At 36.3% G+C, this 14444-nt stretch overlaps 1 protein-coding gene across 16 annotated transcripts in view; it reads left to right on the plus strand.

Moving 5' to 3' along the window:
- Positions 1-14359, plus strand: part of CPNE3 (copine 3) — a 47079-nt gene extending 32720 nt beyond the window's left edge. For 12 of the 16 annotated variants that reach the window (XM_519845.8, XM_054656868.2, XM_063817247.1 and 9 more), the window contains 7 exons: positions 649-708; positions 1239-1372; positions 3997-4051; positions 4134-4185; positions 7796-7929; positions 9047-9283; positions 11232-14359. In XM_519845.8, coding sequence (XP_519845.7) covers positions 649-708; positions 1239-1372; positions 3997-4051; positions 4134-4185; positions 7796-7929; positions 9047-9283; positions 11232-11354 — 795 coding nt within the window. In that variant the 3' untranslated portion in view covers positions 11355-14359. Of the gene's footprint in view, positions 1-648; positions 709-1238; positions 1373-3996; positions 4052-4133; positions 4186-5841; positions 7930-9046; positions 9284-11231 lie in introns of those variants that run through there. The other 4 variants (XR_010159622.1, XR_010159623.1, XM_063817254.1 and 1 more) reach the window with 2 other exon arrangements.
- Positions 14360-14444: the final 85 nt, after the last annotated feature.

Consider the following 14444-nt stretch of genomic DNA (forward strand, 5'->3'; position numbering starts at 1 on the left):
TGTTTATATTAAACAAATACTTGAATTTCAGGCAGTTGAAAATCACATGAGCATCTGGTCACCTTTAGCAAAAAGAATCAAGTAGGGAAGAACAAAAAAATCAAGTAACCTGTTTCCAAGGTTTGACAACTTATTTGCAAAGGACAAGGATAAGTTTTTCGTTATCTTAGGAAATATAAAGCATCATAGTATTTTCTCAGCTCTTTAGTGGAAATGACCTTACCCAATGCATTTATCCTCTTCATACTTTCAATATAAAATGGTATGAGTAAAGGGAAAAAGCCAAGATTTTTTAGAGTGAACAAGTGGAATGGAGTTTTTGTTTTTTAAAATGTTGACTGCTATGCTTTTTAAAGCCCTCTACATATTGGATTCATTACTAATATCTTAAAACTTAAAATGAGTATATTTCATCTTTGGCCATTAGTATTCTAATCTTAACATTGCTATAATTATCTTGAAGCAAAATTTTACAGATTCATGGCACATAGGGGAAGGGGTATCTTAAACCTGAATGCAGGGGTAATTTCCATGTTTATATCATGTCCTGTTCAATTTACAGACTTTTAAAAATATATGCCAAAGAGTTTTTTGCTTCTCTTGTATAGTAGGAGAGTTGTAATTTTAACAGTTTTCTCTTATTTTTAGATTACAGTAGAATGCACATTCCTTGACTATATAATGGGAGGATGTCAGCTGAATTTTACCGTAAGTAACACACTGAATTTTTCAGCATAGGCTTTTTCCTCCATATTGCAGTATATTTTCTTTCACTGCAAAACTGACTTTGTAATGAAATTTTCACAATCTGTTTAGCATAGTCTTCTTAGAGTCCTCAGGCAGGTTGTCTGGGCTCATCATAAAGCTCTCAGTTTTGTTGATGAGATCTCTTCCTCCTGAGAGAAAGTAGATGTGTACAAACCTACAAACTCGTGGTTATCCTGAAGTAATTTAAGGACTAGAAAGCATTAGTGAGACAACCTTATAAAAGACAACCCTTAAGCTTAAGTAATGGATATAATAATTCATTATTTAAGCCATCTAGAAAAGTAGAAGCATCAGGTTGTTTCACATTTAGGCTTTACTTGTTTAATTGTCTATGGAAATAGAGGTAGGCATTTGTTAGGAAGTAGGCGCCAGGATGCATGATTGTATCCCATCTCTTGAAGTTTTTCTGGACATCAAGCACAGGTGTCCCTGCCTTCTCCTTATTAAGGGCTGCAATTGTTATTTGGCAGGTGGGAGTGGACTTCACTGGCTCCAATGGTGACCCAAGGTCTCCAGACTCCCTTCATTACATCAGCCCCAATGGCGTTAATGAGTATTTGACTGCTCTCTGGTCTGTGGGACTGGTCATTCAGGATTATGATGCGTGAGTATGACTTTGGAAAAACTAAAATACATGTTTTCACAATTCACCAGAAAGGGTAGTTTGTTTCATCGGCTAGCACTCTGATATAGGTGGTAGGATGATGATGATTTCTCCCTAAAATCCCCCCGTCTTATCTTCTATTTTTCTCCTTGGGGCAATCTTGCCGTTTACCTTAGATCTCTAATATCTTGCTGTGATTAGTTATCATATATGGCATGTACTTTGCTTTATATTACATATAGTTTGCTACTTACTTCCTGACTGAATGTCAGCAAGGCTCTTGTTTCTTTAGTCTGGTTTCCCTGGGGCTTATTCGTTAGGCATAAGTTGTATGAGTGATTGAAGCCCAGATGACATGTTTTATAAATACTATTTATAAATACTAAATACTATTTATGTTAAATACTAAATACTATTTATAAATACTAAATACTATTTATGTTAAGAAATAAAAACTATTTCTTAACATATCTATCTCCTTGGCAGTTGCCAAGTTATTTTTTTAACGGTGACTTTTAACAAGTGCTGAAGGATAACTAGATCTAATTGCTATGAAATATTCTGAATGGTTATCAATGGTTAGGTTTTGAAAAGATTTAAATAGGTCCTATTGAGGGTTTACTAAACAACAGGGAAAACATCTGCATTAGTAGTGTTTTTCCTGATGTAGCGTTAAGAGTACAGAATAAAATTTCACTTGCTTTTGTCTATTATTATTTTATTTACATATTGATCGGGCTTTTCATTAATCTGTAGCATTTAAAGAGGTGACATTTTTAGGCAAATGCAAAGAAATCTAAAGTAAGGTGGCAATTCCAATTTCAGGCTAGTAAGTTTTAAGGTAAAAATCATTAAATATATTTAACATATATAGAAAGTTACTTTATTAGACAGTAGTGAGAGCTTAGAAAGGTGGTCAAATATAACATAGAATTAAAAAATTAATAATTTCTCACTAGCAGATATTAAAAGTATTATTGCAATTATCTTAAGAGTATGGAATTAGGACATGACCAGTGGAACCAAGCAAACAGTCCAGAAATAGACCCATGCATATAAGTGAATTTAGGGGAAGGGGTTGTAAAAGCTGTCAAACTGGACAAGAATTGAATTTGGATCCCTGACTTATACTTGCATGTTTTAGGATATTATTCTGTATAAATTAGAGTACAGACCAGACTGCTGAAATAGACACCCAAAAACAAAGTGGCTTTGACAAAATAGAGGTTTATTTCACTTCACATTGCTAGGGGTAAGTATAATAGTTAAGAACTGATAGGGGAGTTCTGCTGTTCTCAATTCACAGCTTCCCTCCGGGGGTCCATAGCTCTGGTTCTCATCTTCTCCAGCCAGGGGGAAGAGAAGAAAGGGACCAGGGAGTGAATGTGCATTCCCTTTTAGGGGCATGATTCAGAAGTGGCTGGCAAATCACTTCTACTCACATCTCCATCTCTAGATCCCAGCCATCTGATCACATCCAGCCCAGAGAAGCTAGGAAGAGCAGTCTCTAGCTCAGGTGTTCTATTATTAAAGGAGAGAATGGATATTGCCGGAGAGCAGCAATTCCTGCTTCATATCCTACTTCAAAACACTTTCCAGATGAATTAGAAGTTTAATATCAAAAGCAAACTTTAAAGTTTTAGAAGAAAGTATATGTGAATTGTTTATAATCTTGTAGTGAGGAAAACCTTTAAGCAAGAGAGCAAAGGCAAAAATCATGCAGCTTTTTTGTGTTCACATTCATTAATATTAAAAACTATGAAAAGAAAGATGCTTTAAACAAAGTTGAAGACAGACTACAAACTGGGGAAAAATGTGTCTTTCTTTCTTTTGAGAAAGGGTCTCGCTCTGTCACCCAGGCTGGAGTACAGTGGTGCAGTCACGGTTCACTGCAGCCTCCCCAAGCGATCCTCCCACCTCAGCCTGGGAGGAATATTTCTGACATGGCATAGGCTCTATCTTCAGTGCAAAACTAACTGTTAAGAATAAATATGAAAGGAATATTCCTCGTAGAAAAATTATGTTCATTATGGTGTTTTATAATGGCAGAACATTGGCTATCAGACATCTGGGGGAGGATATCCATTTTGTGGGATATTCAGTGGGCTATTCACGTGATGTTGTATATTCGGTCCACTGTCCCTCTCCCTAATGTATGAATGTTTGTATTAAGTGGCATAAATAAAAGCTACCAATAACCTCTGATCATCTGAGGTCAGGTTTTGCTACCAAATGAGTTTGCCATCAATTAGTAAAAAAAGAATTGTGATTTTCAGGGCTTCATGTATTTATTTACTCATTTGATCACTGAAATGATACACAAGATTTAAGTAGAACAGAGTAGGTTATAAAACATGCATGTAAACTCCATTTCTACAAAATCTATAGAAAGAAACATTTTTCTTCCTCAGTGCACAGAAAAATATTTAGGATGAGAGTTGTCAAATATTAACATTAATTCTCTTTGGCAGTTAATATAGGTAATCTTTGTTTTATCTTCATACTTTTCTAAGATTTTGAAAAATTATTTTTGAAATGGGCTCATATTGATTTTATTGTGGGCAAAGATAAAGCTCTTTATTTTGGAAAAAACAGTATTTTATTAAATATTTTTTTCTTTTTAGTGATAAGATGTTTCCAGCTTTTGGTTTTGGCGCTCAGATACCTCCTCAGTGGCAGGTAAGAGGAAATCTCTATTTTAAAGCTTTACCTCCTAGAAAAGCAGCCCAGCCCTCATCAGTTCTTTGTCCATCTTTGACAGGTATCACATGAATTTCCAATGAACTTCAACCCATCCAATCCCTACTGCAATGGTAAGTTAAAAAATAAACATGAAGACTTCAAATGGAAAGGCTCACTAGTCTTTGTTATTTTGTTCTTTGTTCTTTGTTTTTTTTCTTGTGATTAAAACTACTCAAATTTCATCTCTAGGTTTCATTTTCTTACATATTTAACTTTCTGTTGTATAAGGTAGAAGAATTGCACCAGGTTGGTGGTTAGGGTAGTAATGGTAATTATGGGGCAAATCAGTATTATGATGATAAAGGTGGTGAGCTAAATCCTCCTACCTTAAGAACTTTAATAGGACAAAAACATTCTCAATCTTTGGAGTAGATCAGTAAAAATATCATCTATTAAAAGTATTTTCACATATAAATTTATTTAAAAACAAACCTTCAATAAAATGAGTAATTTGATATACAGATCTTTTGAAGCTTTTTTCAGAGTAGTAGTCACTCTCTACGAAGAGAAAAGTATCCAGCATCTAATACTTGTTGCTCACACAGTATTCTATAAGTAGCTGGGATGGGCAAAAGGAACAAAGAATTGATCTTCTATAGCAGCTTTCCTCTGTGTAGAGAGCAGGAGGCAAATATTTGTCTTTCATTTCACTTTTTTCTTTTATTTATTTAAAAAAATAGAGACAAGGTCTCGCTATGTTGGCCAGGCTGGTCTTGAACTCTTGACCTCAAGCTATCTTCCTGCCTTCTGCCTTGGCCTCCCAAAGTACTGGGATTAGAGGCGTGAGCCACCATGCCCAGCCACATTTTACTTTTTCCCTTATACCTCAAGTATCCAAGTGCTGCTGCTTTTTTTTACCACATTGAGCAATCAACCAGAAATGCCAGCTCTTCCACTAAATTATATATCAGACTAAAGAGTTTGGAGAAGGCAAGATAGGTGTGGGAGCAGAGGCATAATTTAAAATTCTAGACAATACTCTAATTTTCTGCAAAGGGTCCTTTTGACAATTACAAATGTGTAGCTTTCTAACAGGAGAAAATGTTTTTTCCTTTTCTTCCTAAACAATATTCATAAGGTGGAAGAGCATAAACAATTTTTGTGGGGGCAGTTTGCAATATGGTTTTGTTCTTTTCCCCAGAACACTTTTTCCATACTAATTCAGTGTTCTTTGAGGCACTTTCAGTGACTGGTTGTGACCTCTTTTATTCCCTAGCCATTTGAAACTGGGAATGTTATTCTTTTTAAGAAATATGCTTCATTTTTATAATGAAAGTGGATAATCTTTAGAATTTGTTGTAATTAGCTTTCATTTATTGTAAATGAATATGGATGACATATCATATGATAATTCATTTTAGAAGTTCAGTCACTCTGTGAGTAATGTAAGCCCATCCTTGGGCTGTTCACCAAGTGGTTTACACTCTGGAAAAAGCATCAGTTTGGTTTTAAACAAAGGAGATACTATACAGCAAAAAGCTCAGAGCCTTATTTTAAGGCAAGGAAGTTTAATCCCCTTTTCCTAACTAATCATTGAATCCAGTTGCCTTAGAAATAATATGCCTTAGAAATAACTTGTTACTTTGATACATACAAAGGGTTTTGGCATAATTCAATTTTAATTAAGGAATTGAAAGCTCTTGATATTTGTGAAGAAATTATTATTATTATTATTAATTTTTTTTTTTTTTTTTTTTTTGAGACAAAGTCTTGCTCTTTTCCCCCAGGCTGGAGTGCAATGGCACGATCTCGGCTCACTGCAACCTCCTCCTCCCGGGTTCAAGCAATTCTCCTGCCACAGCCCGCTCCCCCCCGCAACCGAGTAGCTGGGATTACAGGCGCCTGCCACCATGCTCGGCTAATTTTTGTATTTTTAGTAAAGACGGGGTTTCACCATGTTGGCCAGGCTGGTCTAGAACTGCTGACCTCCTGTGATCTACCTGCCTCTGCCTCCCGAAGTGCTGAGATTATAGGCATGAGCCACCGTGCCCAGCCCTAAATGAATTATTTATACCTTTGTTACTACTGGACTGACTACTAGTAACATGGACCTTATGCATGTAAAATCACCCCTGCATATGAATTAGTTATGTTCTCAAAGGTTGTTCATAAGACTACCTGTTCCTAAGTTCAAAGAAACTAAGAGGAGTTTATTGGAACTCTTACATTTTAAGAGAAGAGAGTTGGTTTCCTGAAGCTTTCAAGCCAAGTATGGTCATGCACTAAAAATGACATTTTAGTCAAGGACAGACCACATGTATGACAATAGGCCCATAAGATTTTAATATTTTATTTTTACTGTAAAGACATAGAAAAGGTACAGTTGCTATAATTGCCTACATTATTCAGCATAGCAATATGCAGTACAGGTTTTTAACCTAGGAGTAATAGGCTATACCATCTAGGTTTGTGTAAGTATACTCTATGATGTTCATATGATGATGAAATCACCTAACGATGCATTTCTCGGAATTTATCCCCATTGGTAAGTGACACATGACTGTATATGCTTCTCTTTTTTGTTGATCTGTGTTCTCTTAGACATTTTAAAAGCAAGATACCTGTTTTGATTTACATTAAGTTTTTTTTGTGTGTGTGTGGCAAGTATCTGTGATGATCTCAGCAAGTATTGTTGGAAATTCTTTAGAATTTCTGTTATCCTGTCTGCATCCTAAATGCTGTGATATTAAGGGCAGATTCAACAGGTGCTTGTGTGGGATACAAGTTTCATCAGCAGAGCTTTGACCAGCAATGTCAGTCAACTTTCATTGGGTTGTGCTGTTGTAATAAACAATCTCTAAATCTCAGTGGCTTTAATGACAACAGTTTATTTCTTGCTCATTTTACATGCAGCTAGGCTGGAGTTCTCTCCATGTTTCTTATATTGGGACTCAGGCTGAAGGAACAGCCTTATCTGGGATGTGCTGCTCCTACGGCAGAGGAAAGGAGCAAGAGAGCTGGAAAAAACAGGCAGTAGTTCTTAAGACATCTCCTTAGGCATGGGTGTCACATGCATTGGTCAAAGCTAATCAAATGGTCCTGTCCAACTTTCTATTATAAAATGCACCAGCAGGTCTAGGGGTAATACCCCTAAACAAACACATCAGTGCTTCTGCAGCAAAATGGATAAGTAACCTGGAAGTGAATATTTGGAACTAATGCAGTCTGTGATACAATGATTAACCTTTAACTTATTGAATAAACACTTGTATCAGTTAATTAACTAGAATTAATATTAGGTTTATCGCCATCTGGTATTTTTGTAGAACCTCTGGCCATATATGCAAATGATTTTTCATTTTATTAATAACTCTTTCTTACCTTTCATCATCAGTTGTATGATGTGAAACCTTTTTCATGGTTTTCTATCAGAGCCACATTCCCAACATGTATTAAAAATTAAGCACAGATGTAACAGTCCTACCGTAGACTAATAAGTAATTTGACTGAGATGAAAGTAAATCCCTTCTATTGGGGGAGGACAGAGCTTATAGGTTTTTGCAATGGATCATACCTATGGAGTTATGTAATACATAGCTTAGAGGAACTACTGCTTATAGAACTTTTGACTATTTAAAGCACTATATGTTGATACATATAATCAAATTAGCCAGTATTGTGAATAAACACATTGTGCTTGAGAATTTTTAGTACTGTTTTTTATTTGTTTGTTTGTTCTAGGAATCCAAGGCATTGTAGAGGCGTATCGGTCTTGTCTTCCTCAGATAAAACTCTATGGACCAACTAATTTTTCTCCAATCATAAATCACGTGGCCAGGTTTGCTGCTGCAGCCACGCAACAGCAGACAGCTTCTGTAAGTGCTCTATGGCCAGGGAATGGGAAGAATGTGGATTGGTAGCAGCTCCTGGTGCCATTTTTCTATGTTTTTGGTTTGTCATAATACAAAGTCAGGGCAAGATACAATAACACAGTCATTCTTGGTTTGGGAGTAACTTTTGTTGTTGTTATACTAGCGATCGTTAAAAATAAGACAACAGCAAAACAACCCTTGGCATTCATGAGTCTTTTATCCTTGGAATTAACTTTCTTAGATAGGTTCTACCAAAAAAAAAAAAATGCCTATCATCTACCTTTTTGAAGTAGACATAACAAATTAAGCTTAAGGAAACTTACCACATTAGATGCTGTTGCAAGATTTCTTATTGTACTGAAGATATTTGAATGAGGTAACCATTACCTATTGGACCGTGGATACCAAATTTCTCTTAGCTTCAGCATATTCAGAAGTAAGTTAGGGGAAACTACCTCATACTGTTGTTGAAAAGGTTAGATAATTCATATAAAGTGCACAATGCCTGGGTCAGAGTAAACACTCAACATATGTTAACTAATATTGTAAATCTTATTCCTATTCTAGACTTAAATGGCCCAAAAGATGGAGTCACTACTTGATGTAACATTTTACTGCTCTCTGAAAAGGTTTATCTTAGGTGACACAATCTGGGGGATGATTTCATCACTTAAACCATATCTATTTTTTTGTGTGTATTTTAGTTTCTAAAATTTTTGTATTCTAATATTCTAATTCTAATAATTTTTGTATTTATTTGATCTTCTGAGAATGAAGTTTCCACTTGCCTCCTTGATAGATACTTTGACATATTTAATACTTGAGTTAAAACTGTTTATTCCTAGCCTTACTGAAAGGTTAATCTTTGACATTTAGATGTCCTGCTTCCATATATTTTGCCAACCCTATTTTGTGGTCTGCTGCACTTTTAATGAACCTGCAGTTTTTGTAAGAGTCAATTTCCTTGTCATCAGAGAAGCTTAGAATATTTTATGTGGTGGTAGCTAGGGTAGAGACTGGCAAGGAAAATGAACAAGAAAGACTGGATGACTCATCAAGCCAGAGATGCCATTAGCCATTGCTTGACTTGCTCAGGGGACATGTTTTCTTTTTCTGGCAGCAATATTTTGTGCTTTTGATTATTACTGATGGTGTGATCACAGACCTTGATGAAACCAGACAAGCTATAGTTAATGCCTCCAGGCTGCCTATGTCCATCATAATTGTTGGAGTTGGAGGTGCTGACTTCAGCGCCATGGAGTTTCTGGATGGTGATGGTGGAAGTCTCCGCTCCCCATCGGGCGAAGTGGCCATCAGAGATATTGTCCAGTTTGTGCCTTTCAGACAGTTCCAGAATGTGAGTACCACTCCTCCCTACTCAAACACTAAAGTGACTGAACACAGACCTTTGCCCATCTACAACCAGGCAGTTGAGTAGGTGTGCAGGGTTAGAGGATGTGTGAACACTGTCCTTTGTCCATTTGAGAGCTCCGATTTGGTTTAGCAGTGTTGCTTCAGGATGTTCATTATGTGCTTCTTGCAGGCTATATGATAAATTGTTTTGAAATAGTATTGTGACTCTCAAGGATTTTATCTTTACCTTTGTAACAACAGGAAAAAACTCGTATGTAACCGTATGCCAAATCCCCCTCAAGCTGGAAGTTTAGTTTGATGAATATCTCTTAGAAGACTATTTTACCCAGTTTACTCCAGTAGTAACATATTGCAGAGCTATAGTACAGAATCACAACCAGGATACTTACAGTGGTATAATCAAGATGCATCATAAGGATCCCCCTTGTTGCCCTTTTATAACCACATCCCCTTCTTTCTACTTCTAGCCCTTCCTTAACCTTGGAAACCACTTACTAATATAGTCTTCATTTCTATAATTTTATCATTTCAAGAATATCATATAAATGGAATCGTACAATATACAACCTTTTGGGACTGGCTTTTTTTCCACTCAGCATCACTCTCGAGAATCACCTAGTTTTTGCAAGTACTTCTTTTTATTGCTGAGTCATATTCCATGGTATGGATGCACCACCATTTGTGTAACCGTTACCCCACAGAAGGACATCTGGCTGTTGCCTGTTTTTCTCTCTGATACATAAGCCTACTATAAACATTTATGCATGGGTTTTTGTTGTTGTTGTTGTTTGTTTGTTTTGTTTTTGTTTTGAGACAGAGTCTTGCTCTGTCACCCAGGCTGGAGTACAGTACTGCAACTTCCGCCTCCTGGGTTCAAGTGATTCTCATGCCTCAGCCTCCCGAGTAGCTGGGATTACAGGTGTGCACCACTATGCCTGGCAATTTTTTTCTATTTTTTAGTAGAGACAGGGTTTTACCATGTTGGCCAGGCTGGTCTCAAACTCCTGACCTCAAGTGATCCACCCGCCTTGGCCTCCCTAAGTGCTGGGATTACAGGCGTGTGCCACCGCACCCAGCCTATTCATGGGTTTTTGTGCAAACATAAGTTTTTATTCCTCTGGGATAAATACCTAGGACTACAGTTGCTGGGTTATACGGTAGTTGCATGTTTAATTCTTAAAGCAGTTGTTAAACTCTTCTAAAGTGGCTATATCATTTAACATTCCCACCAGCAATGGAAGGGGAGGAAGTGGAGTGTTGTGATTATAAAGTAGTAATGTTAGGTAGGGATCTTTGTGGTGTTGAGGCAGTTCTGTATCTCGATTGTGGTGGTGGTTAAACAGATCTACCCAGATGACAAAATTGCATCGAATTATACAGAAACAAACACACACACACACACACACACACACACACAAATGAGTACATGTAAAACTAGAAATCAGAGTAAGTTCTGTGAACTGTATCAATGTCAGCTGCCTGGTTTTGGTTTTGATACTATACTATAGTTATGCAAGATGTTACCTTTGGAGGAATCTGGGTGAAGGGTACACGGTACCTTTCTTTATTGTTTTTGCAACTTCCTATGAATCTATAAATGTTGTAAAAAAAAGTAAAAAAAAATTAATACCAAGTAAGTGAAAGAACCACATTTAAAAGTTATAAAACAACAACAACAAAATCATCAAATGTTAGAATGCTGGCACCGAAAAAGGACTTGACAAATGTTAGCAGGGATAGTAATAGCAATCATAAATAACATTGGCTAGTTAGCTCATTCCATATTTCATGGGCTGTTCCTAAGAAAAGGTACAGGCCTATGAATTAGAATTGCTTCATTTTAGTGGCTGCTGAAGTATCCCTAGTCTTTTATGAAAAAGCCAGGAAAATTCAGTTGCTAATAAAGTCACTTTGATTTTGTTTTTCACAAGGCTCCAAAAGAAGCACTTGCTCAGTGTGTCTTGGCAGAGATTCCCCAGCAGGTGGTGGGCTACTTCAATACATACAAACTCCTTCCTCCCAAGAACCCAGCCACGAAACAACAGAAGCAGTGACCACTTCAACAGAATTCTTTTGTGTTATGTGGAGCAATGCCATCTCTCACCCCAAATCATGTATCTGTCATTCTATGTACTTTTTACCCCCAGCATTTATGATGTAAATCTCTTTCTCTATGGATTATATCTGTTTAAAGCATTCTTTCTAGGTTATTTTGGGGGGACAGTGCCAAGTCCATCTTTGCCCAATCAATTCAGTGATTGATAGCGATTTACATTAATTGCAGTAAAGCTCTTTGGATTAGAAATTAGTGTGGGGAAAGCTTATTCTGTTGTTGTTTTTGTTTACTTTCATATGATGAAAATGCTGTTTTTAAGTGTTTGTCAATAGGAAGAATGGAAAACTGTCGGGATGATGTGGTTTGCAGGTTGCTGTGCCTGATTCACAGTGTATGTTGTATAAGCCAATGTCCATACCTGATTATGAGAGCTTCTTAAATTATATGATATCAAATTTGTTCCTGTTACTCTGTATACAGTGCTTTTCTGCAAGGTAAAAATTACCTGTCTGTGCATCTGATTTTTGCTACAGTTTAGACCCTGTGGTTTACAAAACAGCATGCACTCAACTTGGGACTTTATGAAAAGTACTGAATGAGCAGGAAAAAGCACATACTCAGTTTTTTAAATGTACAATCAACAAGTAAAAATAACCTCATGTAAGTAAGCCATTTTTATTTGCCTTTCTAGATATTTTATTTTATTGTGGAAAACTGTAAACATGGTCAGATTTGGCTTTTTTTTTTTCATTAACTGAGCAAGACTTTCAGGATATTGTAGATGCACGGATGGTAGGTTGTCCTGAATTCTACATTATTAGATTACTTTAATTGAGATTTGTTAAAATGGTTAGGACTGTTTTGTCCAGGAAAGATAAGAGGACCAAACATATAAGGTGAAATTCAGAATTCCATTTCCTTCTAACTAATGAAAAACTGCTTACTAAAAAAAAATTTTATACTTTCCTTGCTAAGGTCCCATACACTGATTTGTACAGATCCACTTAGTCATTTTCTCCTTTTTTTAAGTACCATTTTCATCTCATTTTTAAACTCACGATACCAGTTATCTGTTAATCAAAATTGCATTTTACAATTTAATAATGTGCTATTTCCTATGTCTACAGCATACCTTATTAGGTATAAAACCTACTGCAACTTAGAAAAAGGAAAGAAAAAAGAAAACTTTTCCAACTGCTGCATTAAGATAGGGTGGATTTTATATGCTTTTCTTTTTTAAGAGTTGAATTTCTTTTCCTGACTTTTACCTTTTACAGCGTATTACTTAGTGAACATTACATTTTCAGAATAGATCCTAATATTTTATTGAGGGCCTATGTGCTAAAAACTATGCATATCTATATATTGGCCAATTATCTTTAATAATTTACCTTTTGAAATTGCATGTTTATCATATATCCTTAAGGGGACACATACAGTGCCATGTTGATGTGCCTCTCAGTTTTATTGAAAAGCTGCCCCACAGCCCATGTCTCTTGTTCTCTGCAATGCCTCAAGGGAGTGAGCTCTCAACCACAGACAGCTGTGGCTTCTCAGAAGCAGCTCATTGCCAAGGCCAGGCTGAGAGGGGACCTGCTTGCTGTGGTGGTTGCCTAGCCCAGGTGAGCATTTACCTACCACCTTCCCCCTTGGCTAGCTGTCCTTTGGATATGTGCTGTTAACTGGGGAAGGCATCTAACTAGTAGCCTGCTACTCCATAGTATGGCTCAATAGATGACACATCATTTTGACATTATCAATAGGAGAAAAGAAAACTAACCCTTCTTCTGATTGTTTGGAGCCATAGTTGTCTCAGATGTTCTAATTCTCTTTGTATGCTTGGAAACAGCATAGATATGTTGCTGTGGTTTTCAGAATTTTCTCTTTTAATCACAAGAAGCCTTTTAAAAAATGACTTACACATATTCTCAATGTACAGTAAAACAGACAGAAGTGAGCTTATCTGTTTGATGCTGTGGCAGGGTCCCAGTCACTGGGCGTATCCTCCTTCTCCTTAACCAGCTCCTCAGCAGCCCCTGAGTCACCTGCACAAGGTACTTGGGAACTGCTGGTCATGAGCATTCCTGGTTTTCTTCAGCCAAATAACAGTTAATCACTGTCAATTGGATTTGGTCTTCATTATTTTATATTCTGATTTTATCAGAATTATTCTATTTTAAAATTGTTTTAAAATTTAAAAACATTTAATTCATGATCATGTTCATCAGTAGATGCTATTATTCATAAGAACTGTGATTCCAGCAAACTAGGGTAATTGGTGCCTTTTTACAGTTTTGAATAAAAGCATTTACAATTTCTAAATTATCAGTTTTCACAGTTTCAGCACTCAACCTCATCAAACGCTGATTTAATATTGTTTTACATTAAAATAGTCCTTTTCCCTGTTGTGCCACCATTCATTTAAGTGCTGTTTGTTCTTAAAATGCATTTAAAGAAAAATTACCCATATTGACTTTCACACCTCATATAATCAGATCTATTACAAATATATATCGGAGTGACGGTGCCCAGGATAGATGTAATATTTCTTACAGATGCTGGCACAGAGGAAATAATATACCAGCTAATCTAGTCACCTAACCTTGTGGTTAGAATTGCAATTTTAAGACCAGAAAAATTTGAAGTCTGATCAGAGATTTACAACTGTTCATTATAGTGGTGCCTTAGGCAATCTTTCCAAAGTAAATTCAGGGCTCCATTGCTACTTATGCCATATTTGGACATACTTTTTTTTCTTCAATTTTGTAAACTTCCTGGAAAGCTGTCTTCACTAAGTATCCCCTAGTCTCTATATGTGTGGTTAGTAGTCATGGAAATGACACATAAAGTACGCCAGAAGTTTGATGGAACGTGTTAGAAACTGTTTTGTGCTTTTATGGATGTCATACTTGACAATACATGTGTAAGTTACTAATATATGAATTGATGCTAAATATATCTTACATTCGAATTCCTTTTGGATAAAGTTATTTCTTGATGTGACACAGTAGTGTCTTGTTTTCATTTTTATTCTTTACATGTGACCAAAACAATAGAAAAGTTAAAAATAAAATATAGTGTTTTAGGT

This window comes from Pan troglodytes, chromosome 7 (assembly GCF_028858775.2).
Source record: "Pan troglodytes isolate AG18354 chromosome 7, NHGRI_mPanTro3-v2.0_pri, whole genome shotgun sequence".
Lineage (NCBI taxonomy): Eukaryota > Metazoa > Chordata > Mammalia > Primates > Hominidae > Pan > Pan troglodytes.